A 26,838-nucleotide genomic window follows, 5' to 3' on the forward strand; every position below is an offset into this window, starting at 1 on the left:
GCCACAGGACCCCCAGAGCCTTAGAGCTCTGCTTTATTCTCATTTTCACTGTTTCCTTCTATTCTAGGCTAGTGATGGTGGCGCTCCATCCAGGGTAGTGATATAAAGTTTCCTTTTAAAATATATTTATTGGAATGAAAAAGCCAATGTACAGAAAAAGTATTGTGAATATTACCAGCGGTGAAAGGGTACAGGTTTATCCATTCCACACATGTTTGTTGGGTGCCCAGTTACTGTTCCAGACACCGTTCCAGGAGGGAGTCACAGCAGTGAACAAGTCAGCAGGAACCCCCTGCCCTGTGGAGCTCACATTCTAGGGCAGGGGACTGGCAATAAAATAAAGGCCTAAGAGAAATGTGAAGCAGGTCACATGGTGATGCTGATAGGTGTACAGGGGGGAAATTGAGGAGGGAAGGCATCGGGGTGTGAATGGAGGTCAGGGAAGCCTCACAAAGAAGCTGACATTGAAGCTTGAACCTGAAGGAGGTGACAGAAGTAGCGGAGCAGATATGTAGTCAAGGCTGTTCCAGGCAGAGGAGTGGCAAGAACAAAGGCCCTGGAGGGGGCGAGAGCCAGCAGGGAGGCCAGTGTGGCTGGGCAGGGTCTGGCTGATGGAGAAGAAGGGGATGTGGTCAGAGGGCAGAGGTGGGGCTTCTGAGTTCAATGAGGAGCCACTGGAGGGGGTGGGGCGGAGGAGGGATGTGATCTGGACCTAATCTACCATCATCTCTCTGGCTGCTGTTTGGGGGAGGCAGGAGTACGCGTGAGAAGAAGCCTCTGCACTCAGCCTGGGGAGGGGCTGCTGGCTTGGACAAGAGGGTGGGGTGAGAAATGTCAGATTCTGGGTATATTTTCAAGGTGGAGCAGATGGGATTTGCTCTTGGAGTGGATGTGGGGTATGCGGATTGTGGGCAGAGAGAGGAATCCAGATTTAGGGCCTGAGTACCTAGAACGTGGAGTTTTCGTTAACTGAGATGGGGAAGATGCAGGAGGACAGCTTTGGGGGAGAAGATCAGGACGTTGGATGGCGTGAGATAAGGGAGGTCTCCAGCACACAGTTAGATACGTGAGTTTAGGGAGCGGTCCAGGCTGCAGGCCACATTTGGTGTCATCCGCAGCTAGAAGCCTCCAAAGCCACAGGTTGGGGTGACATTTAGAAGTTGGGGGGGCTGCTACAAAAGAGAATGGGGGGTCACCAAGGAGGAGGAGGAGAACCAGTCAATGTGGTGTCTGGGAAGCCAAAAGAGGAAGGCGCATCAGAGGGGAGGAAGTGGGCAGCGCTGACAAATACTGCTGGAGGGACCAGTAAGACAAGGACAGAGACTCAGCACTGCATCCAGGAACATGAACATCACTGGGGCCCCCAAATGACAGATCTGGGGGATTAGTGGGGAGAGGGGCAAGAGCCTGATTAGATGGGTTTTAAAGGAGAATGGGGGAGAGAGACTGCAGACAGCCTGGAGAAACAACCCTTGGAGGACTTTTGCTGTAAAGGGAAGGGGAAAATGAGGCAGCCGTAGCTGGAGGGGGCAGACAGGTCATAAGAGGGTTTTGTTGTTGTTGTTTTTCTCTCTGGTTTTAGTTTTAGGATAGGAGAAGTAACACCGTGTGAATTGACAGGAATGATTGAGGAGAGGGGAGAGAGGGCAGAGTCACTGGATCAGTGTTGGCTTGAAGGGTGGGATCTTGTGGACAAGTGGAGGGGGCTTCCGGGCCAGCTGGGCCAGTTCAGCCTGGTCCCCAGAGGGAAGGGGAGGTTGGGCACCATCTCAGGAGGTGGACGGATGGGTGGTGGAAGCTGGTGGGAATTTTCTTCTAAGTCGTTCATTCAACGGCACATACTAAGAGGCAGACTGTTCCCGGGGCTGGGATGGAGTGTTTGCATTTTCTCAGTGGCCTGGGCACTGGTCATCAGCTGAGTGAGAGGACGGGCGAGGAGGAAGTGAAGACAACACAGCAAGTGTGCAGTGGACCAGGAGGAGAGTGAGAGGGGAAAGGACAGAGCGGCGAAGGTAAAACACTGGGTGATGCAGGCAAAACGTTTAGCACGGGTCACTCTGTGAGGAGGTACAGTAGCATCAGGCAGGCCCGAGTTCAAACACCGATACTGCCCCTTCTCAGCTGCTTGACGTTGAGTTACTTAACCGCTCTGAGCCTCGTTTTTCTCATCTGTTAAATAGGGGAAATGGGATTATAAACCCATAGAACAGGCGGCAGGGAGGAACGGCGAGCGCGCCATACCTGCTGGCCCGCGGCTCGGGGATGGTCCAGCCCCGGGCGCCGGGAGCGATGAAGATGCGCGGGACCCCTCAGGGGCGGGGCGGGGCGGTGCTGACCACGCCCCGGGACTGAGGGGCGGTGCTCCCGCCTGCCGGTGCTCCCGCCTGCCGGGCACTACCCTCCCACCGCCTCGCCGACCTCCTGCCGGCCCGCCCGGCCCGCTGGGCCCAGTTGGCCGCCTCCCGGAGCCGCGGGAGCCGGAGGTATGAGGGGCTCTGCGGAGGGTGCAGCTGGGCGGGCTCCGGGACACTGACCTGGGGGCTCCCCGCGCACCGGTGGGGAGGAGCGCTCCGAGAAGGAAGGGGAAGGGACAGGGGCTGCGGAGGGGTGGGGAGGGCTCGGCCGCCGCCCGCCCGGGCCACTTGTCCCGGAGGGACACTTATGTGCGCACCGACTGGGCGCCCTGGTCCCCCGGCCGCCGCCTCCACCCCAGCTGCGCCCCAAGTTGAGCGCGGCGGCTGGGCCAGGAGCCCGGCCCGCGGAGGGAGGGCGCAACCCCCCCCCCCGGGAGCCCTCCGGGTAGCGCCGCCCTGGCCGGGGTCCCGCGGGGGCGAGAAGCCCGGGTCCGAGTGCGGGCTCCGCCGGCCCGCGCTGCGTCCTTGGGCGAGTCGCGCCGCTGTGTCTGGGGGCACGGAATCGCCCCGGGAGGCCTCACCGCCCGCTGCGCTCGCCCCTGGCCCGGGAGGGGGCGCCGCTGGGGAGAGGGGTGGGGAGCGGCCGGCTGGTGGGAGACTGCGGGGGATGCGAGGCGTCCCCCCGGGCCTTTAGGGATGCTGAGGCTTTGGACGGCCGGCAAGGGGAAAGGGCTCTCCAGATGGAGGGACGGCCTGGGTCGGATCCGGGAAGCGGCGAAAGTCGGGCCTAAGCGCTCGCTCTCAAGGATCCGGATCCTTAGACCACTCCCTCTTTCGGGAGTGCTTCTCTCCCTCCCTCTCCTCCAGATGGGAAACCCTGAGTCCCAGCGGGAGCGGTGGTGTGCTTGGGAGAGGCTCTGGCTCGGAGGTCCAGTCGCAGAGGCCACGCCCCTTCGCGCTAGGGGAGTCCCCTGGTCTCAGTTTCCGCATCTGACACCTGCGGGTAGAAGTTCCCACCTCCTCGTCAGACTCAGCTGAGCCTCTAGCTCTGAGAGGGTTAAAAGCCACCCCTCTCTCAGAAGGACACCCTTTGGTCTGCTCCAAATGCTGAGTGATTGACTGCTCTGTGGAGGCTCCTTGGGGTCTCTGAAATCGATCTGTGCCCTCCTTCAACAAACACCCGGGAGCACCTGCTATGCTCCCGCTCTGGCGCTCCCCCCACCACCCGCTGCCTCCACTCCAGCTGTCCAAGGACTTCCCCTTTGTTACCTCCTCCCAATAAAGGAGGAGCCATCCTGCTCAGGGTGACAAAGCAGGGCCCAGGCTGGGGGAACTGTCCCCTCAGTGCCCACAGCCAGATCCCCTAGGGGAGTCCCCAGATCAGGCCCAAATAAAAACGGGAAAAAAAGAAAAGGAGAGTCGAGATGGAACCCTCTCAGTTGTTCATTTTCCTCCCAAACATGTTTCTAGTGCCTCTGGGGCCTGTCCCTCCTTGTCTGCTAGGGTCATGCGATAGATATCAGAGGACAAACACCGAAGTGGAAACTCTGTAAAATGTGTTTTGCTTCCCTGTACCCATCGAAGCCCTATAGCTGCCTAGGTTAGTGGACTTGCTCCTGGTGTGTGCAAGGGTCCCAGGTCCCCAGTGTGTGCAGGGTTGGCAGAATCTTTCAAGGTGACTTACTTGGAACATCAGAAAGTTGTGACTCACCACATTACCTAATCAGCCCCAGCCAGCAGCTCCCAAACCCATGCGGCCATGGTGGTCCAGATCTTCAGGGACCCGGGGCAGCAGGGGATGCAGGTCCCCTCGGGTCTGAGTTGGTACCAGGGCAGAGTGAGACAAGGTGGCTGCCAGGGACATTTTTAACAAGACCAGAAGAAGGGGTGGATGAGAAAAGGGAAGCTTGAAGTGTGAAAACGGCTCTTCCCCGCCACGACTCCCCCACCCCGCAGCTGCTGCACCTCCAGGTGGGTAGAGGGGATGGCTCCACCTTTGACCTGGCTACCCAAGCTGTGCTCAGGCAGTGCTCTCTGGAATGCACTTCCTTCCAGCCAGGTACCTCTTAGGTGTGCCCTCAACTCCCGTTGATTGATCTGCATTTCGTTGCCTTACCCCTTCTCTCCAGATTGGAAGCTCCTGGAGGGAGGAAGCTTGCCTGAAGCCCAGTGCCCAGCCTGACACATAGTAGGCATTCACTGCATTTTGCTTGAATGAATTAACTGAAAGAAATAGGGAAAAAATTCCATATTCACATCACTTGGAGATAACTATTGTTAAAAGTTGCCCTTTTTGCCAGACTTTTTAAAAAACACATTGGTACATATTTGAGTGTCTTGTTTATACAAACATTTTAAATTCCTCACCTTTCTCAAATTATTTTTTATATTTTTCAGTGCTTAGATATTGTTACATCTTATTTAGTTAATGGATCTCATTTGACATTTAGGTTTTGTTGGGTTTTTTTAATATTTGGCTCTTTTAGATGTTACATTGAGTTCATACATAAATTTATACATTGCCAGATTTTTTTCTGGAAAGGGAATTACTTGGTAGTCACTATATATGAACCTCTAGAATGGTTATACCTAGAACCAGCAGGCTCTCCAAAGGGAGTGTACCATTGCCTACTTCCTTGGGCTATGAGTGTGCATTTCTTGTTATTTCCTGGAAATGAAATTACTGGGTCAAGGAGCATGAACATCTAGGATCTTTGTGTGTTTCTTAATCATTTGTTTGAGTTCATCAATGAGATATTTGCACCTTGTCTGGTCTCTTTGCGGCAAAGATCTTCTCCCAGGTTATCATTCGGCTTCTAGTTTTGCTGCTGATGGTGTGTGTATTTGAGCAGCACGTTTTTAGTTTTTATTTTACTTTATCTGTGTGTGTGCTTTTCAATAAGGTAGACTTGGCTGCACTTATAAACTGATGGGAAAGAGCCAGAAGAGGGAGTGGCTGCAGCCCCTGGAGAAGGAGGGGCAGGTCGGTAGAATGAGGTCCCAGAGGATGCAGGAGGTGGGAGGGGTCTGGAACTGGTCCAGAGGGATCTTCTGAGCTGATGAGGACAGGAGGTGTGAGGGAGGGGGCTGGGAGGACATCTTATGAATTGTCTTTGATCTTCCTAGAGAAGGAGGTAAAAAAAGCAACAGTGGAGAGAGGGTTCTGCACCCGAGGTCCCCAGCTCCCTGTTGCTGTTTGCCCGCCTCATTCCCTTGAGTCCTCCCTGCTTCCCTGGGAGGTAGCAGGTGTTATCACCCTCACTGACAAACTCCAGAGGGAGGGGAAGTGCCTTGCTTAGGGTCAGTCAGCTGATGAATGGCAGGGCTGGGTTCAAAGAAGGCTCTCCCTACACTAACCACATGCCCTTGAGAATCGCTTTCCTCTCCGAGCCTCCATCTCTAGTAGATATCGGGAAGCGGTACCCATCTTACTCTGTCTGGTGCTTGGTGAGTGAGCATCCCTTCCTCCCCTGTCTACCTCTGTTTGTCTTCTCTCTGGAAAGACCCCAGTGAGTCCAGGAGCTTCCAGCTCCACAGGGTTGGCCACAGGACTAGGAGGGCCCCTTCCCCTTCCCTTCCTTGTGGGTGCCTGCACAGTCTCCCCTGTGCCCATGCTGTCACCCAGCAGGAGCCAAGTCCAGCAGGAGCACACAGCCTTCTGGATGTCACACCTGTGCAAAGTCTGAGTTGCTGGGTGAACGTGAGAAAATGGGAAAAGAGATCTTTACGTTCTGTGAGCAGGCTTGATTTGAAAGCACAGAAGCCATTGTCCCTGATACAGATACGGAGCCCAGAGAGGCACCCCTCCCCTCCCAGTTGTCTGAAGTCTTCAATTGCTTCTTCCCACGGGCCTCCAAGGCAATCGCCTGAGTTGAGGGCAGGCTTCCATGAACTGAGCCCCCTCTAGGTGCCAGACACTTTGTTACCTGATCTTTTTTAAACCCTCTCAGCCATCCTGTGCTGTCAGCCCCATTTTACAGATGAGGGAACTGAGACTCAGACTCAAGCGCCTCTTCTTTACCACAGTGAGATCTGAGCCCCTGGCCGTGGTGCAGTCCCAGGTGAACTTGGCTCCTTTCACCTGGCAGAGGGTGTTTGAATCCCAGCTGTGCCTCATTTCCAACTCAAACTGTAGTTGATAATAAGAGGACCTGCCTCACGCAGCTATTGGGAGGATTAAACGAGTTACTGAAGGAAAACCGCTTTGACCATTGGCTGTGCATGGTAAGCCCTCAGGAAATATACACTCTTGTTATTATTAAACCACATAGCTCCATGCCTGACAGGGAGCTTTTAATAAATGTTAACTCAGCCACGCCCATCCCTTCCTGCAGTGAGAGGATAGGAAGGCGAGCACGCCCTGACACCGGAGAGAACTTGGACTTTTTAAAACCCTTCCGGAGACAAGTGAATGATCTGTATCTAAAACCTTAAATGACATTTCCTTTGACCCAAGCAGCTCATTTCTAGGAACCAGTCCTATAGAAGTAATTAAGGATGTGTTCAAATATGTAAGCGCTAAGAAACTCACCACACTGTTGTCTATAAAAGCAAAAAGATAGAAGCCACATTTCCAGTAGTCAAAATAGTCAAGATGGGATACAGATGATGAGATACAATGTAGCCCTGGAAAGTTAGGGCATGGAGCTGTGTTTACTGACATAATGGGAAGGCATAGCATATATTTCCAAACAGTTTTATTCAGGTAGAATTTACATACCATTGCATGCGTACAGTTCAATGAGTTTTAAGAAGTGGGTCTGGTTATGTAACTACCACCACCATCTAGTTTTAGAAGACAGGGGCCCCGCATATTTTTAAGTGAAAAATAAAACAAGGTGTAAAACGGTGGGTGTAATAGGATCACTTTTTGTGTGTCTCCTGTCCACAGCTCTGTGTAAACACTGCTCTGTGTGAGTGGAGGCGTCAGAAAAGGACTAGAAAGGGTATTACCAAAATGCTGACATGTCATGTGCCCTCACCTCAAGTCTTCAAGATAAAGAGCAAAGCAGGAGGTGTCACTGCAGGGTGGTGACTGGACCTCCCCCGCACCTCCACCATGTGTGCGCGTGCGCGCGCGCACACACACACACACACACACACACACACGCACACACTCTAGAAAGACTGGGAGCCCCACCGGCTGTGATCCCACCGTTGGCGAAGTGTCTGTGCATGCGTGCTGTGGAAATACAGAGGCAGTACCCAAAGGTATGAAGAGAACCGGGACAGCAATTGTGGTGGATTCTTGGCAATTGGCCCTCATCTTACCTATGATGGGGTTAGGAGGTTGCCGGGTAGGGGAAGGTGGAGGGACATTTTGGGAAGAGGGAAGAGCATATTTCAGAAACTTGGAATTCCCAGGTTGAGCAATAGAGAGGAGTTGGTTTTCCTTTCAAGGTTTTACCGTCATTTTCAAAGGCATTGAGGGTATCAGGATGGCTCTCCTGTATCCCTCACCACTCAATCAGTCATCACGCATTTATGGTGCGTCTGCTATGCGCCAGGCCCTCCCTAATTTAATGTCATTTATAGTCTTCGGCAGAGTGGGCCGCGTCTGGCGCATTGCCGACTTTCCTCTGATCCCAGTAAACTCCAAGGCCAAATTCACCCTGGCCCCTCCGCAGAGGACTTACCCGTGGGCGCTGGAGGTCTGCCGGTGGTCTAGGCTGTGGGTGAAGCACAGGGTTTGGGGTGAGTGCTGCTTACACACATGCTCCTTTGGAAGGTAGCCACGAGCTCGTACTGTGTGCCGGTGTGTGAAGCACTGGGGACCCAGCCCACTGGCCACAGTGAGAGCTGTGCCAAAATCCAGATAGCTTCCTGGAGGTGGCGGCTCTACTCACCTAGGTCAGGAGAGACCGAGGAAGGAAGGCCTGAGACTGGGGAGCAGACACTCCTGGGTGGGTGCAAATCCTGCCTCCCACCTTTACTAGCCGGGTAGCCCCTTTCCTCTGCACCTTAGTTTTGTCGTTTGTAAAAGGGGCCACCGTGGTGGACATGAAAACACAGGACGAGCGGTGCCTGGTAGGGTGCCTGACAAGCGGCGTGTTCTTGGCAGGTGGCAAACTTCCTACCTCTTCTGCTCCGGAAGTTCCTGGGCAGGGGAGCGTGGAGGGACATTTTGGGAAGAGGAAAGAGCATGTTGCAGAAGCCTGGAATTCCCAGAGCCTGATGGTTTGAGCAAAATGGCAGATGTCAGCTTGGCTGGTCTGGAGGTCGTGGGCCTGGAGAGGGGCAGCGCTGAGGGGAAGTGCCCGCAAGGCCTCAGCATTGTGGGGTCTGTAGACCTTCTCGGGGCTGAGGCAGGAAGCCAGGGAGGAGGCTGGGGTAGTGGGTCCCCCGACAGAGACAGAGACGGGGAGAGCTGAGCTGGGCTGTGGCCACGGTGCTGACGGGGCAGGGAGAGGCCTGGGGGAAATCTGTTCAGAGAAGCTCTCCCCCTCCTTTCCTGTCTACAGCTCCCTCTCCCCTGGATTATCTCAATAGCCCCATAACTGCTTTCTTGTTGCTGTATGTCCCCTGGGGTTTAGTCTTAAAAAGCAGCCAGATCTTAAAGATTTCTTTAAGACATAAGTCACACTAGGGAATTCCCTGGCGGTCCAGTGGTTAGGACTCCACGCTCTCACTGCCGAGGGCCTGGGTTCAACCCCTGGTCAGGGAGCTAGGATCCCACAAGCCGCAGGGTGCCGCCAAAAAAAAAAAAAAAAGACATGAGTCACACTATAACCCTTTCCTCCTCAAAATCTCCCAATGGCAGCCCCTCCCAATCAGCTGTCAAGTCCTCCCAGTGACCCTCAAGGCCCCCCCATGGCCCAGTGTCCCCTTGTCCTTCTGGCCTCCTCTCCTGGTGCCCTCATCCTCCCACCTTGCTACTCTGGCAGCGCCTCAGGCACACATGCCTCGGGGCCTTTGCACTCACTGATTTTCCTCCCTGGACGCGCTTTCCCCAGATATCCATACAGCGTGTGCCTCGCTTCCTTCTGGTCTCTGCACAAATGTCAGCTTTTCAGAGAGGCCATCCCTAACCATTCTGCATAAAGTGGCACCCCAGCCCCCAGTCCTCCCAGCCCAGTTTCCCTGAGAGCAAATGTGTGGGCGTCCAGATTCATGGTGACTTATAGCTCCCGGAACTGAGCCGAAAGTGACTCCATCCTGCTCATGAGAAGCTGGCCCCAGGCAGCCTGACCTTCAGCCCAAGCGTCACTGCAGAGCTGCAGTGACCCTGGGAGGGAGGGATGGCCTCGGGGAAGAGAGGAGGTCCGAGACTTGGAGGCAGGCATACCTGAGGCAAACCCTACTCCCCCTCCCCCGTTTACTAGCCATGCTGAGCTGGGAAGGTCACCTTTTCTCTCCTGGGACAGGTGAGTACTCAGGTACTTCAATATTAAGGGACACAGCCTCTGACCTTATTTTGTACCCTCAGATGGAGAGGCAGAACGTACCAATTATACTTTCCAACAGTTGTAATCTGCACCCGCTCATGGTTTACAGTTTGCAGATGCCACTCCCCTAGGTTGGTTACCTCATTTGATCCTGGCTTTCTGGGCAGTTTAGGGATCATTTACTCATTCTTTCAAAAAATGTGTATTAAGCACCTATTATGTGCTAGGGTCTGTGCTGGCCATGTGGGACCAGACTAATGAGTAGAAGTGGCCTTGGTCCCTGCCCTCTGGGAGCAGACATTGTTTTTCATGGTATCGGTGTCACTGAGTATTTAATCAGTCCCTTCAAGAAAGACCTTGGGTTGTTTCTAAGCGTTTGCAGTTGCAAACAAACCTGTGACCAATACAGATACCACTTATCTGTAGGATAAATTCACAGACTGGGATGGCGTGGTGAAAGGGTACGTGTATGTGTAATTTTGTTTTTTTAATTTTATTTATTTTTGGCTGTGTTGGGTCTTCGTTGCTGCACGCGGGCTTTCTCTAGTTGCAGCGAGCGGGGGCTACTCTTCGTTGCGGTGCGCGGGCTTCTCATTGCGGTGGCTTCTCTTGTTGCAGAGCATGGGCTCTAGGCGCGTGGGCTTCAGTAGTTGCAGCACGCGGGCTCAGTAATTGTGGCTCGCGAGCTCTAGAGCGCAGGCTCAGTAGTTGTGGCGCACGGGCTTAGTTGCTCCGCGGCATGTGGGATCTTCCCAGACCAGGGATTGAACCTGGGTCCCTTGCATTGGCAGGCGGATTCTTAACCACTGCGCCACCAGGGAAGTCCCACGTGTATGTGTAATTTTGATAGATGTTGTTCACTTGCCCTCCGCCCCTGAAGCAGGACCATTTGGCTTGCCTACCAGCACTGTGCGGGGGGGCCTGTTTCCTCACAGCCTTGCCAGAAAAATGTGTTGTCAAAGGTTTGGATTCATGCACATCTGACAGGTGAGAGATGCTGGGTGTTCTGACTTGCATTTCTCTTACTTACAAAAAGCTCCCCCATCTTGCTTACCTGTTTAAGCATCATTTTGTGTGTGTGTGTGTGTGTTTGTGTGTGTGTGTGAACTGTCCTTGGCCCATTTTCTTTTGGATTGTTGGGTTTTTTCCTCCTTGATTTGTGGGATCTCTTTATAACTTAGAAAAATTAGACTTCTGGGATCTGAGGGACACAAAAGTCGTTCCCAAGTTGTCACTTGTATTTTTGACTTTCTTGGTATTTGGCGAAAGGTTGTGGGAAGTTTGTGTTTTTTTTTTCGAGTCAAGTTTATTCTTTTTTTTTTTTTTATGGCTTCTGGATTTCACACATAATTAAGAAAACCTTTCCTGACAGGTATATGTTGAACACTTCTGTTTCATGGTCAAGACAGGATCAGAGACCATGGATACTGACAACTGATTAGTCTGTTCTCTTCTGTCTTTTTCCATGACTATATCTACTGCCTCATCTTGATTTACAAGCAAAACCTAGAAAACCTACAAAAATAAGTGTTTTGTGGTTTATCTAGGAATAATACAGAAAATATTGCTGTTATTTTTGGTGAAGAAAATCAATTTTGTATAGTTTATTTCAACCTAAATAAAATGTGAATTTTGTTTAAAAAAAAAAAAAAGAAAACCTTTCCAACTCTAAGGTTATAAAGGAATTCACCCATGTTTTGTTCGAAACATTTATTATTTTATATTTGGGGTTTATTCTAGGGCACATTCTGAGGTATGAATTCATCTGGTTCTTTTTCCCTAGTGGCTTCTCTGCTTGCCCAACACCTGTATTAAAAGATCCATTTTTGCTTTACTGTTTGGAAACACTGCCTTTACTGGATATGCAAGTACCGTATTATTGGGATGGCCAAAATTTCACTCGGGGTTTGCTGTAACATCTTATGGAAAACCTGAACGAACTTTTTGGCCAATCCAATATTCCTGTGATTTCTTTTGTTTCATTGCCCTGTCTGTTCATATGCTAAGACTAGGTTGTTTTAATTATTGGTACTTTGTGTTTTAATATCTCTCCTAAAAGGCCAGTCCTTCCTCATGTGTTCCTCCTCCTCAGAGTTTTCCTGTAGGTCTTGCTTGTTTATTTTTCTAGATGAACTTTAGAATCAATTTGTTGAATTCCAGAATCGCATACAATTTATAAATTGGCTTAGAGAAAATCGACATTTTTATGAAGCTGAATCTTCTATCCAAAAACATAGTGCAACTTTCTACTTGTTCAACTTTATTTTGTGTTGTCAGCAGCTTAAAAAATTTTGCTCACGTAAATTTTGAACATCTTTTGTTAAGTTTAACCCTAAGTATTGTGGCTGTAGGTGGGAGTCTTTTCTTTCATTATATCTTCTGCTTCTGTCTGCTTGTGTGTGTGTGTGTGTGTGTCTCCTACCACCTTACAGTATTCTTTTATTAGTAGTAGTTTTTCAATAGTTTCTCTTGACTTTTCCAGGTATACAACAGTATCATATGAAAATAATAATTGTTTCAACTTTTTATTTTCAGGTTTGTTTTTTTTCCTATTCAATTTTTATAGCTCTAATTTCTTTCTCTTGTCAAATTGCTTTGATGAAAACCTCCAGTGCCCGTGAGGTGCTGGGCACCTTTGTTTTTCTCCTGTCTTCAGCAGGAGTTCCCTCATGTGTGAAGCTGAGTACTCATACTCCCCTATGAAGCTGGCTCTTGGCTTTGATGGTGATATATATAATTTTGTTAAGGAAGTATCCATTGATTCCTAATTTATCCAGAAAGAGTGTTGGAAATTTTATCAAATTTTTTTAGCATTTCTGGGGATGACAGTATGATTTTTCTCCCTAGATCTATGGAATAGGATGAATTATATTATTAATGATATACTAATATTGAACCACCCTTGCATTCCAAGAATAAACCCCACTTGGTTTGGTTTTGTTTTTATAAATTTATTTATTTTATTTATTTTTGGCTGTGTTGGGTCTTCGTTGCTGTGCGCTGGCTTTCTCTAGTTGCGGCGAGTGCGGGCTACTCTTCGTTGTAGTGTGCGGGCTTCTCATTGCGGTGGCTTCTCTTGTTTCAGAGCACGGGCTCTAGGCACATGGGCTTTGGTAGTTGCAGCACACGGGCTCAGTAGCAGTGGCTCGCGGGCTCTAGGGCACAGGCTCAGTAGTTGTGGTGCACAGGCTTAGTTGCTCCGCGGCATGTGGGATCTTCCCAGACCAGGGTTCGAACCCATGTTCCCTGCACTGGCAGGCGGATTCTTAACCACTGCACCACCAGGGAAGCCCCCGCACTTGGTTTTGATGTTTCATTCTTTTGATGTGCTGCTGAATTGTATTTGCTTGTCTTAGGATTTTTACAATAATATTCATAAGCAATATCGGTCAGTAGGGTATCTTGTGCAATCTTTGTGAGGTTTTGGTGTCTATGTTATACTTAAAATTTTTTTTAAGTGTTCCTTCATATATTTTGCTATTTAGCACTTTTAAAAGCATTGGAATTTTCTGTTATTTAAGTTTGTAAAATTCCTCTCTAAAAATGTCTTGCCCTGTTGCTTTTGTTTCTTAATGATCTTGTATAATTCTGTTTCTTATGTGAAAGTTGGCCTGTCTAGGCTATCTGTTCCAGGAACAGGCTTGATTTATTACATTTGTCTAGAAATTATTTTTTTCCAGTTTTAAATTTTATTTGCAAAGTACTATCTTATGATTTAAAAAAAAGTTTTCCTCTGCTTCTTTGGTTACTTTCCCATTTGGCATGTCTTAGTTTGCATTGGGTGCTCTCTCCTCATCCCCTTCACTTTCTGTTTTCCTTAATTAGGTTAATGGTGATTTATATATTTTATTGAATTTTTTCCAAAGAGCCAGTTTTTGGCCCTATTTCTTAGTCCTACTGCTTATCTGCTTCCTAACTTTTTCTACTGTAATCTTTCTTTCCTTATTCTTTCTGTTTATTTTGTGGTTCTTTTTCTAACATTTTTAGCCTGGTGCTTTCTTTCTTTCTTTTAAACTGTCCTGTTTTACTTGTCACATGTATTGGAGGCTGTAAATATTCTTTTTTTTTTTAAATTAATTAATTTATTTATTTATTTTTGGCTGTGTTGGGTCTTCGTTTCTGTGCGAGGGCTTTCTCTAGTTGCAGCAAGCGGGGGCCACTCTTCATCGCGGTGCGCGGCCCTCTCACTGTCGCGGCCTCTCTTGTTGCGGAGCACAGGCTCCAGACGCGCAGGCTCAGCCATTGTGGCTCACGGGCCTAGTTGCTCCGCGGCATGTGGGATCTTCCCAGACCAGGGCTCGAACCCGTGTCCCCTGCATTGGCAGGCAGATTCTCAACCACTGCGCTACCAGGGAAGCCCTGTAAATATTCTTTTGATTATTTCTGCAGCTGTATCGTATAGATTCAGATTCATGATATTTTGATTATGGTTGTTTTCTAGAAATCCTATAAATTCAGTTTGTATTTTCCTTTGACTCAAGAATTGTCCAAGAGACGGGGTATTTTTTAATTTCCTGACTTTTAAATTAATTTCTAGTCATACTGCCTTGTGATTATAAAATGTCTGCATTTTTTATGTTTATGGGTGTTGCTGAGGTTTTCAATTTTCACAAATGTTCCATCAGCTCTTGAAAAGAAAGTGAATTGAGAGTTTGATACAGAGTAGTACCTTCTGATTATTTTGTAGGTCTTCTGAATTCTTATTTGTGTTTCTTGGGCTGAGAGAGGTGAATTAAAGTCTGTTATTAGTGTGTTTCAATCTAGTTATTCTGATATCCCTGTAGTTTCTTCTTCCTGAAAATTGCTGCAGTGTTTTTGGTGCATTGTGAATTACAGCACTTAGCATTATAAATGACCCTTCTTTGTCTCATTCAGTGATGTTTGGCTTTAACTCCCATTGTCAGATACTAAGATTATGGCCCCAGCTTTGTTTTTGTTTGTATGTGTCTTTAAACGTTTGCTCATTCTTTTACTTTTAACCTTCTAAATCACGTTTTTTGATGTTTGTCTCTCAAGTACAGGATAGAGTTTGGTTTTGCTTGAGATCTAAACTAAAAATCTTTTTCTTTGTAAAGATAAGTGAGTTAAATCTATTTATATTTATTGATATGACTGATGTCTATTATCTTTTCTCTCGTGCTGTGTGCGTATGTATGTATGTATGTATGTGTCTTTGTGCATGTGGGAGGGCTATATTCTTTATTCTTTGACTGTGTGGTCTGTTTTCTTTGATTTAAAAAAAAAATAGTCTGATATTTAGGAAAGCTTGTATTTTTGTTCTAGTGGCTACATTTATATTTATCCTTTATATAACACTCTTAGGGACTTCCCTGGTGGTCCAGCGGTTAAGAATCCGCCTTCCAATGCAGGGGACGTGGGTTCAATCCATGGTCAGGGATCCCACATGCCACAGGGCAACTAAGCCCATGCACCGCAACTACGGAGCCTGCACACCACAACTAGAGAGCCCACGTGCCGCAACTACGGAGCTCACATGCTCTGGAGCCCACGTGCCACAACTAGTTATGTGTGCACAGGTGTGATAGGTGATTTAAAAATCTGACTAAGGGACTTCCCTGGTGGTCCAGTGGTTAAGACTCTGCCCTTCCAATGCAGGGATGCAGGGGGTGAGGGTTTGATCCCTGGTCGGGGAACTAGGATCCCACATGCTGTGCGGTGCAGCCAAAAAAGAAAAAAATAAACGCTAAAAAATCTGACTAAAACATTCTTGCAAAAGAAAAATTCTACATAATAAGAAAGCAAAATAACATTGCTTAGTTGGCAGCATTTTAATTTCTTAGTGTTATATGACATAGTGATGTATCTTATTTGATGCAATAAAATTGGGTAGTATTATCCTTCTTACTATCACCTTTGTACTTTAAATATGCTTAAACTTTCACTACTTTAGCTTTTACCTCTAACAGTTAAAGATAAGGCAACCACTGAGCTTGTTCTACTTTCTACCTTCTTTCTGCCTGCCCTACCAATTTTTTTAGTTGTATCATTTTTACATTGCCTGACTAGATAACATTGTCATTCCATTATGTCATCCTTATTCCTACCATCTCTATTTTGGAGGTGGTGGGGGAGCGGGGAGCTGAAGTTAAATATATTCAGTCCTGTTACTAAAGTTATTCCAATCACCATTTGGTTGGCTGTGCTTATTCCTCAGTTTTCCTCGTAATACATTATTGCCTAAGTCCTTATATTTTGAAACGATTGGTGTGTAACCTTTATTTTATTTTACTATTTGTTTAACATCTTTATTGGAGTATAATTGCTTTACAATGTTCTGTTAGTTTCTGCTGTATAACAAAGTGAATCAGTTATATGCATACATATATCCCCATATTCCCTCCCTCTTGCATCTCCCTTCCGCCCTTTTTATCCCACCCCTCTAGGTGGTCACAAAGCACCAAGCTGATCTCCCTGTGCTATGCAGCTGCTTCCCACTAGCTATTTTTTTTACCTTTGGTAGTGTATGTATTTCAATGTTACTCTCTTACTTCATCCCAGCTTACCCTTCTCCCTCCCCGTGTCCTCAAGTCCATTCTCTACGTCTGTGTCTTTATTCCTGTCCTGCCCCTAGGTTCATCAGAACCATTTTTTTTTTTTTAGATTCCAGATATATGTGTTAGCATATGGTATTTGTTTTTCTCTTTCTGACTTACTTCACTCTGTATGACAGACTCTAGGTCCATCCACCTCACTACAAATAACTCAATTTTGTTTCTTTTTATGGCTGAGTAATATTCCATTATATATACGTGCCACATCTTTATCCATCATCTGTCGATGGACACTTAGGTTGCTTCCATGTCCTGGCTATTGTAAATAGTGCTGCAATGAACATTGTGGTACATGACTCTTTTTGAATTATGGTTTTCTCAGGGTATATGCCCAGTAGTGGGATTGCTGGGTCATATGGTAGTTCTATTTTTAGTTTTTTAAGGAACGTCCATACTGTTCTCCATAGTGGCTGTTGGTTGTGCCGGGTCTTATTTGCAGCAGGTGGGTTCCTTAGTTGCGGCTTGCTGGCTCCTTAGTTGTGGCATGCAAACTCTTAGTTGAGACATGCATGTGGGATCTAGTTCCCTGACCAGGGATGGAACCCGGCCCCCCTGCATTGGGAGCGTGGAGTCTTAACCACTGCGCCACCAGGGAAGTCCCTCTAACCTTTGTATTAAAGAACAGCTTGGCTGTACCCTCAGCCCTCCGTATCTGTGGGTTCCACATTCACAGATTCAACCAACTGTGGGTAGAAAATATTAAAAGGAAAAGAAATTCTAGGACATTCCAAAAAGCAAAACTTGAATTTGCTGCACACATGCAACTATTTATGTAGCATGTCTATCAGTTCTCACCTATCATCCTCATATCTTTTTTTAAATTTTTATTTGCTTATTTATTTTTTTTTGGCTGCGTTGGGTCTTCATTGCTGTGTGCAGGCTTTCTCTAGCTGCGGCGAGCGGGGGCTACTCTTCGTTGCGGTGCGTGGGCTTCTCATTGTGGTGGCTTCTCTTGTTGTGGAGCATGGGCTCTAGGCGCGTGGGCTTCAGTAGTTGGGGCACGAGGGCTCAGTAATTGTGGTGCATGGGCTTAGTTGCTCCGTGGCATGTGGGGTCTTCCAGGACCAGGGCTTGAACCCGTGTCCCCTGCATTGGCAGGCGGATTCTCAACCACTGCGCCACCAGGGAAGTCCCCATCCTCATATCTTGCCATCACTCTTTCTGTCCATTTCTTCTCCAGTTCTTGTATTTCTGCTTTCTGGTCTTTCTTCAAGCTGGAATTACTCTTTCTCAAGGTTTTTATTTTGACTGTTTTAAATTCATGCTGCAATTTTGGATTAGAATTTTTATTTGTTTTGTGGCAATATTTTTATAGTGAATCTTCTTCATACATGAGGGAACATCAGTGTTCCTTTCCCTCTTCACTGACGTAGCATATTTGTATGGATGTTGTGTTTATGCCTTTAACAATTTTTTTTTCCTCTCTATTTGAATTAGTTGAATTTTCCTGGACCAGCAATTAACAGGAGGTTTTGGTGGAAATTGGGAGAGAGGCCAGGATTGTTCTCTAGATTTCTCTGCTGAAAAACTCCCTCCTCTGTTTTTACATGAATGGACTGTTCCTTTAAAATATGGCCTTTGTCTGTATCCACTCTTCTGTCGCCTCTCAGAACCCAACCCGATTCAAGAGGCTACTGCCGGGAACTTCCCTGGCGGTCCAGTGGTTAAGATTCTGTACTTCCACTGCAGGGGGCATGGGTTCGATCCCTGGTCTGGGAACTAAGATGCCACATGCAGCATGGCATGGCCAAAAAAAATAATAAAATAAAAAAATAAAATAGAACTGCCATTATTTAAAAAAAAGAGGCCACCGCCTCCAACCTTGAACCCCCCTGGTTCATTAAGCCCCCAGCTTCTGTCTTATTCATCTTCCTTTTGTTTATTTATTTATTTATCTACTTATTTGGCTGAGCCGGGTCTTAGTTGCAGCACACGGGATCCTTAGCTGAGGCATGTGGGATCTAGTTCCCTGACCAGGGATCGAACCCGGGCCCCCTGCATTGGGAGCTCGGATTCTTAGCCACTGGACCACCAGGGAAGTCCCCATCTTCCTTTTAGAAGTGGTGATTTCTGCAATCTTGCACTACTGGGTGCCCCCTGCACCCCGTTCTTTCCCCCCGGCTCGCTGCTGTATCTGCTGGCCTCAGGGGCTTTGTGCCACACTTACATGTAACTTGGAGTTTAGGGGTTTTTCCTGCTCCTGATTTCCCTAATGCTGTAGCTTGTGTTTTATTTTTTCTTTGCCCTGTTGCTCTGTCTGACATCAGTAGAAGAGGGAAGATTCAGAACTAAGAATCTGCCTTATTCCTATCGGAAAAAGAGGTCTCCGCCTCTCTAATTTTTCTGTTTGTAATATCCCCCAAAGAGCAAGCCATTGCCTGCTTGATTTCTGGCTTTGGAATACCTTACAGGCTTTGGAGGGGGAACATTTTATAACCTCTGCTCTGAAAACAGCCACTTTTACAAGGATCACTGACGTCTAGTAACTGTCACTCTTAATTCTTGAGCAGAAATCATTTATTTATGCCCTGAAAGAGCGGGGGTAGACAGGACAGCAGACCCTTCAAGTAGGGCAAATTCAGCAGGGTTGGGCAGACCTGGAAGCAGACTCCAGCCCCAGTGCCACTAGCTATGGCCCCTTGGACAAGTCACCTAAATTTTCTGAAAGTTAAACAAGGGAGCGGGGGCTGGGATTAGCTGGAATAATAGCTGCACCCCTCACTGGTGGTCAGGCTGAACTGAGAAACACAGTGACCCCAGCTAAAGCCGGGCCAGGGCCTCCTGACCCCATGAGATGCTTCCTCATCAAGCAGAAGGATGCAGCAGACTCCCCTGTCTCCTCTGTCACCCACTGCATCCCCCCTGGGTCCCCAGCCCCAAACCTCCCAGTACATAATTAATCCTGGTTTCTTCTGCTTGGCATGGGGCACAGGTGCCAGCTGGGGCCTTCATGTCCCTCGCTCGGGGAGTAGCTTATTTGGGGCGAGGGGAGAGGCAGCTGCCCCTCCAGGTCCTTTCGGTCCTGTCAACCTGGTCTCTGGCCCCTGTCTCTCTCTGTGTCTTTCCATTGCAACCCTGCCCCCGATGTGGTGTCGTGGGATCAGGGACCAACAAAAGGCATCCCAGGGTTGGCTGAGAGGGAGAGAGATGGAGGGAGAGACGGACAGACAGACAGACAGACCTGGAGGGGCAGCAGGGAGAGGAAGAGGTGGGAGGGACCGAGAGAGAGACCAGGGACAGAAAGCAGGAAGAGAGGAAGAGACGGAGTGGGGTTAGGGCATTGATTGATTGCTGATTGATTGACTGATTGGAGAAATCTTCAGAAGGTGTGATCATTTGCTTTGAGGCTCTCCTTTCCTCTCAGGTTGTGGTCCGCCCTCCATTTCAGAGGACAGGGTCCCATCAGCTGCTATCTTCTCAGTCCTGTGGGTCTCCAGGAAGAGAAGGACCCTCTGGCAGTGCCTCCTCTGCCCTTCCTATGCATATCTGCCCACAGGCTTTGGTTTCCAAACCGCACCCCGCCCCCCAACCAACAGCAGAACCAGCAAGGTCCAAGTGCAGGTAGAAATGCACGCAGTACCTAGGGCAGTCACTGCGCTCCCCTTCCACGGGTGAGGAAACTGAGGCCCCTGGCATTAAGTGACCTGTCCCAGAAGTAGAGGACAGGCAGTTGCCTGCATCCCCTGAGGCCACATCCAGAGCTGGTTCCCAGCCCCCAGGGCCCGTGGGAGGGAAACAATGGAGAATTCACAACCCTGATATCTAGTCGCACGTGTGCTGGTGTGAGAGCTGAGTTCTGGTCCTGCCTCGGCTGTGATTCTGTGTGGGTTTGAGCATATCTGAGCCTCAATTTCACCCCCTCTAGCATGAGAGGTTGGGCAGGTTGTCTCTAGTTTGGGATAGTTCGCGGCTCCTAAACCCGGTAAGTGCCAGAAGCCTTCTGTCTTGTGTTCGCTTGGTCCTGTGCATGTCCTCTCCCGGTGAGCAGGTCACCAGCATCCATGGCACCTTCTAAGCTCTGAAGGTAGAGGGTGGGGCCAGTCACTGTGGCTGGGGCAACACGACACAGGCAGTAGCCAGACCTGAATCACGGGGCCACCCCAGAGTTGGGAGTGGAATCTGTGGGGCAGGTGTGGTTCCCCAAAGGAAATTGGGATGCTGTTATCAGAAGTGGGAATGAGGACTTCCCTGGCGGTCCAGTGGTTAAGACTTTGCCTTCCAATGCAGGGGGTGCGGGTTCGATCCCTGGTCGGGGAGCTAAGATCCCACATGCCTCCCGGCCAAAAAACCGAAACATAAAACAGAAGCAATATTGTAACAAATTCAGTAAAGATGTTAAAAATGGTCCACGTCAAAAAAAAAAAAAAAAAAGGAAAAACAAGAAGTGGGACTGGATGCTGGGCAAGCAAAACCAGCAGACAGCCACCCCATCTCCCCTGGGAACCCCAGTTACGCGTGACTTATAACGCTTTTCTCCTGCCCTGGGCTGGACACAGGAGCCCAGCGAGGGTCAGGGGTGGAGCGCCCCTGCTGTGGGGTAGAGGTGGGTGCAGGCCATGAAGGGGTGTTGAGTGCCCAGTACGGGAGCCTTTTCTAGGCACCTGAGCCTGGCCCCCGAGGCCAGTGCTCCCAAAGTGGGGTCCACGGAGCTGGTGCCGAGGGCCAGGTCAACAGGGCTCTCTCTGGTCAGACCTTTAGCCCTCTGTCTCCACCAGCCATGCCCTTACTTCCAACCTGAGATGGATCACAGGGGCTCTTGATGACAGGGAGCCACAGAAGGACTTAGAGCAGAGACGTGACCACAGTTCTGTGCTAACTGGGAATATGTCCCCAGTGCAGGGCTAGAAGTGGTGGGCAGGGAGACAGGAGGTGGCAGGAACATGCCAGGCTCGACTGACAAAGGCCGGGACTTGGGCTGCAGCGAGGCCCATCTAGGGGACCGGGAGGATGCTTTGGGCCTGAGGTCACACGGGTATTGGGCTGCGGCCAACTTAGCACCATACACAGTTTCTATTCCCGGGTCTTGGGCTCCAGCACCAAATACGGTGCTACTGGAGTCTGTCCCCCTCAACCACGGCCGGCCAGGGCTCCCGCCTCCCTGACGGGCTCCTACTCCCCACACACGGTGGCAGCGCCAGGTCACTCCAGCGCTGCGGGCCCCCAGGCAACCACGGCCTCGCTCCATCTGCCTGTCTGTGCACTCATCGGTGTGGTTCACAGTGGATTAAAAATACTCAGGACCGAAATAGCCTCTCTCCCTGCAGGGGAAAACCAGGGCCAGGGGAACACAAGGTTCTTGGTTTACATCATGGCTCTGCCACTCACGACCCTGGCTGGGGGATCCCAGGCAGCTCACCCTCCCTGTGACCCGCAGTTTCCTCACTCACATGCTCACTGGCTCATTTCATGACTCGCTGATTCGCTAACTCATTCATCTGTTCATTCATTAATTCACTGATCACTCGTAGATCCGCTCACTCATTGGTTTGCTCCTTCATTCACCCACTTGGTCCACACGCTGAGACACTCACTCACTCACTCAATATTTATTTACTACATACCAAGACCCAGGCACTATTCTGGAGGCTAAACAAAACACACCAAACACAAAAAAAATACCTGTCCTCATAGGGTTATGTTCCAAATAAATAACCCAAACAAACAAGTACAAAAACGTACAGTATGTTAGCATAAGTACTAGGGAGAATAAACTAAAGGGGGAGGCTATGAAGTGGTGGGGGAGTTGGAGTCTTGGAGGGGCTGGGGAGGGCCCGTGGGAAGATGATTCTTGAGTGAAGACCAAAGGGAGGTGAAGGAATGAGCCGTGTGAACACCTGCAGGAAGAGCGTTCCAAGCAGAGGGAATGGCAGGTGCGGAGGCCCTGGGACAGCAGTGTGGGGGGATGGGTTTGAGAAAGAGCGAGGAGGCCAGGCGGTGATGGGGAGAGAAGGGGGTGTGTGAGGTCAGGGTATGGGGACACGCAGCCCCTCGTGGACTGGGCCTCCCCCATCACTCAGGGTCTGAGCAGAGGAGCAACCTGGCCGGACTTGTGTTTTTAAAGCGGTCCTCTGGCTGCTGAGTGAATGAATCAGACAGCGAGTCCGTTTCCTGTGTGGCTAACTGTGTCCCAGGCACTGAGCCGGGTCCTGGGGAGAGAGGTGTGCAGGCCCCCACGGCGCTCATGGAGGCCCATCTGGCTAATTCCCTTCTCAACAAGTGTCACGTCCCCCAGGAAGCCACCTTCTCCCGCTCTGCTGGCCCCTTTGCTCCATTCAGCCATCATCTAGTTTACTGTCCTTGTCTCTCTCCAAATGCTCTCCTGAGCGCTCCCCCAAGGCAGGGCTGCACCTAACTCTTCTCTTCTCACAAGCATGTTCCCTAAGGGGCCGAGGGGCCCAGAGATTGGAGGAATCAATGAACAAAGGAGCAGCAGGCCCAGCCTGCCCGGCCTCACTCTGTCTCTCGCCATCTTTTGCAGATGGATTTGCGGGCATGGAGAGCGTGTGGAAGGACCGAGTTCTTGTTGGCAGAGGAGGTTGGCTGCTGAGCCAGGGCGTGTCTCCAGGAGGCCTGCCAGGCTGCCTGGATCCCCACCTCGCCACCATGGGCCGGCCAGGCTGGTCAGTTTCCAGCCCATGACGTGGTCACGGTTCCCGGCCTCAGCCTTGGGGAGCAAGTCACGGGCTCCTGGCACCACCCTTGGGCCACAAGACCCCTCTGTCCTGGGAGGGGTTGACTCCGGCCCCCCTTGGCCCCCAGGCTACACCCAGTCCCCCACCGCTTTGCACCCAAGCTTCCTGGCCTTAAAGGGGAAACTATGCAGCTGTCCCCTGGGGTTACAGTAAACGGTGGCCAGGACTCTCTTAATAGTGAGCGCTGTCCTGGTCAGTGTGTACCAAGTCCCCAAGTGCCAGGCACATTCATGGTTGCAAGCTCTGTCTGCCAGGCAGGATGGCACAGCGGAGAGAACACAGACTTTGGAGCCAGGTGGCCTGGGTTCAAACCCCGCCCTGCCACTTGCTGGCCAGAGGAGTCTGCATGAGTTACCAGACTTCCGTGCCTCAGTTTCCTCACCACAGGGTGGCTGCGAGTGTTTAATGAGTTAATATGTGGGAAATGCTGAGAAGGTTGCCTGACATGTGCGTGGAGGACAGTCAGTATTCACTGAATGAATGAATATAACCCTTGCTCCAGTATTACCGTCTTGCTGCTGGTTCAGGCAGACCTGGGGCCCCTCATGTCCCAGGCATTCACACAGTCCCACCGCAGGCCTCTCTTGTTCCTCCCAACCTCCTGCAAGGCACCCAAGAATGTTCCTGCTGCTGGCCAGCAGCAGCCTGGGCATCAGGAGAGAATGAGAGTCCAAGGGCAGCAGTACTAGTCAAGTCACAGACTATATATAGCACAACCTCCCTGTTGCTTTCCCTCCAGGCAGGGGCTGGGGAAGCCAGGGGCCCAGGAGACCCCGTCACGTCTTGCCCAAGGGCTTCGGGACACGGCCAGCATGCCCACGTGCCTAGAGTCCGCCCGTCCTGCTCCGGAGCGAGCTTGGCTGCCAGCACCCAGGCCCCCCAGAGCCCCAGGCCTCCTGCTAAAAGTCCCTGTGGCTGCTGGCAGTTCTTCCTCTTGGACCAGCTCCAGGCCCAGCTGGTGGAACTGAATGGGACCGAGAGGTGCATGCATTGGGCCTCAGATCATAGGCTGCCAGCCTGGTAGTTCAAAGGGGACAGGCCTTGCCAGGCAGAGAGGCCAGACCCTGCCCTGGGCCCATGTTGGCCGCACGTCGTAGGTGGTGCTGGCCCAGCCCTTGGGGAGCTCACAGGTATGTCACAGAGTGAAAGGGACCCTGCTCAGATCTCAGCCCATGGCCCGCTGCCCCCATTTTACAGATGAGGACGGAGATGAGGCTCTGACCACCTGGCAGGCCCGTGGGCTCTGGAAGCCGGCGTCGGCTGTGGCTGGTGTTTGTAGGAAGTGTCTTTCTTGGGTCAGGGATGCCAGCAGCCTGCCCGAATGCGGTGCTCGTCTCTTACAGACTAGCCAGTTTCTGCTGGAGGCTCCTGATATCACCTGGGGAGATGACGTCCAGGCCCCCCGACTGCCTGCTGCGGCTGCTCCGGGGTGCCCCGAGGCAACGGGTCTGCACCCTGTTCATCATCGGCTTCAAGTTCACGTTTTTGGTCTCCGTCATGGTCTACTGGCACGTTGTGGGAGAGCCCGGGGGCCAAGGGCAGTTCTCTCACCTGCCTGCTGACATACCCTGCCCGCGCTTGGTCCCCCACACACCGCCCCCCGGCACCCCACCTCCCGGCAACATCTTCTTCCTGGAGACTTCTGACCGTACGGACCCCAACTTCCTGTTCATGTGCTCAGTGGAGTCAGCAGCCAGGGCCCAGCCTGAGTCCCGGGTGGCGGTCCTGATGAAGGGGCTGCCCGGCGGGAACGCCTCCCTGCCCCGGCACCTGGGCCTCTCGCTTCTGGGCTGCTTCCCCAACGTCCAGATGCTCCCGCTGGACCTGCAGGAGCTGTTTCGGGACACGCCCCTGGCAGCCTGGTACGCGGCCCTGCAGCGGCGGTGGGAGCCCTACGTGCTGCCCGTGCTCTCCGATGCCTCCAGGATTGCGCTCATGTGGAAGTTCGGAGGCATCTACCTGGACACGGACTTCATCGTCCTCAAGAGCCTGGGGAACCTGACCAACGCGCTGGGCACCCAGTCCCGCTATGTCCTCAACGGCGCCTTCCTGGCCTTCGAGCGCCACCACGAGTTCATGGCGCTGTGCATGCGTGACTTCGTGGCCCACTACAACGGCTGGATCTGGGGCCACCAGGGCCCGCAGCTGCTCACGCGGGTCTTCAAGAAGTGGTGTTCCATCCGCAGCCTGGGCGAGAGCCACGCCTGCCGCGGCGTCACCGCCCTGCCCTACGAGGCCTTCTACCCCATCCCCTGGCAGAACTGGAAGAAGTACTTCGAAGACGTCAGCCCCGAGGAGCTGTCCCGGCTGCTCAACGCCACCTACGCTGTCCACGTGTGGAACAAGAAGAGCCAGGGCACGCGCTTCAAGGCCACGTCCAGGGCACTGCTGGCCCAGCTGCACGCTCGCTACTGCCCCACGACGCACAAGGCCATGAAGCTTTACTTGTGAGGGGCCTGCCTGGCTCCCTCCCTGCACCCGGCGTCCTGAAGGAAAGGGCTCGGCCACCCTTCCTGGGGAGACCTGAGCTGCTGCAGCCCAGGATCTGGGGCAGAGGCAGCGGGGAGGGCGGGGAACTCTCGGCCCAAGAGCTGCTACCGGAAGGCGTGCTGCGGGCCCCGGGACCTGCTCCCTTCAAGCTAGCGGGAGGCTGGTGGGCCTGGTCGCCTCTACCCCCTAGGCCAGTGCACTGTCACAGGGTAGAGGCGACCAGTGGTGGGGGAAGGGTGCCCAGCCAGAATCAGCTGGAGTGCACCGGGTGAGCATCCTGGGTCTTGCAGACAACAGGCAAGCCCGGCAAGTATGAAAGCGTCTTCCAGGGCAGCGCGGGAAGCAGGCAGGCTGGGGCTGAAGTGCCCACGAGGGGAGCACGGAGAAGCCCAAGGAAAGGGGGTAGGAAGGAGGGAGAGGAGGCCGCTTGTGGGGTAGCCGGGATGCACACCCAGCTTCGTGAGCCCAAGGGGTGGGGTGCTTCTGGGGTTTGGGTTTCTTTTTCAGGGGGGCCGAGGCCGGCAGAGCTGGCCTGGGGAGCTCTTTGGGGGAGGGCCTGCCTGCCCACCTCATCCTTCTTTCCAGAAATGTTGCAGGAGTGACATGTGCCAGCTGCCCACTCACGGGCAGGGGCCCTGGAGTTCTTGTGGCTCAGGAAAAGTGTTTTAAAGGAAACACCCCTTACCCTACCCGCAATAAACACAATAAAAGTGAGAAGAATAAATACAATATTTAGTGCCTTTTGCTTGATGATATACATTCATTCGCACTGTTGGCCCCACCCTGCAGCTGAGGAGGCAGCTGGGGCTGGCGGTGGTGGTGGTGGGGACGTGCCTGAGGTCACGCAGCCTGCCTAGGTCAGGGGGGCCCGGGGGCCTGGCCACTGGGCAGGCTCACGGCCCCGGTGCCGGAGAGCGAATGCGGTGGGGAATGGGAGAAGCCTGCTTCCCACCTCCCTTTTCAAGGCTCACCGACAGCCTCAGTCAGGCCCCATGCCCGCCCCCACCCCATAATGAGCCTGAATCTGTTCTAAACTGAGCCAAATACGGAGCCCACCACCAGACTGGGGGCGTGTACCTCCAAGCTTAGGGGAGGCCCAGGGAGGGTGGTGTGAGGCCTGTGGGATCTCTCCTGCCTCACCCTGGCTGTCTGGCGGAGAAGCTAGGAGAGACAGAAGTACCACGTTGGCAGCCCCAGGGATGGGCCAGAGGAAAATCTGCTCCTTGCAGGGTGAGACCCCAGCTGGTTTGTGTTGAGGACGGAAGCTGCCTGTGAGAGCTGGGCGTTCCGCCGGGCTGGAGAAGCCCTCCCTGTAAGAAGCTAGGATGGGGGATGCTGTCAGGAA

General features: G+C 51.3%; 1 protein-coding gene across 5 annotated transcripts; it reads left to right on the forward strand.

Annotated features, from left to right (window-relative positions):
* The first annotated feature begins 2,356 nt into the window (after positions 1-2,356).
* A4GALT (alpha 1,4-galactosyltransferase (P1PK blood group)) lies at positions 2,357-26,226 on the forward strand. 5 transcript variants are annotated; one of them, XM_061205392.1, is made up of 3 exons: positions 2,362-2,483; positions 22,790-22,931; positions 23,743-26,226. In XM_061205392.1, exon 3 carries the CDS (start codon positions 24,306-24,308, stop codon positions 25,452-25,454), a length of 1,149 nt encoding a protein of 382 aa, XP_061061375.1. In that variant the 5' UTR covers positions 2,362-2,483; positions 22,790-22,931; positions 23,743-24,305; the 3' UTR covers positions 25,455-26,226. The 5 variants fall into 5 exon arrangements, with proteins under 5 accessions (XP_061061377.1, XP_061061375.1, XP_061061374.1 ...); XM_061205391.1 differs by having other exon boundaries at positions 24,201-26,226; XM_061205393.1 differs by having other exon boundaries at positions 2,363-2,483; positions 24,347-26,226.
* The last annotated feature ends 612 nt before the right edge of the window (positions 26,227-26,838 follow it).

The sequence above is a fragment of the Eubalaena glacialis genome, chromosome 11 (assembly GCF_028564815.1).
Source record: "Eubalaena glacialis isolate mEubGla1 chromosome 11, mEubGla1.1.hap2.+ XY, whole genome shotgun sequence".
Classification (NCBI taxonomy): domain Eukaryota; kingdom Metazoa; phylum Chordata; class Mammalia; order Artiodactyla; family Balaenidae; genus Eubalaena; species Eubalaena glacialis.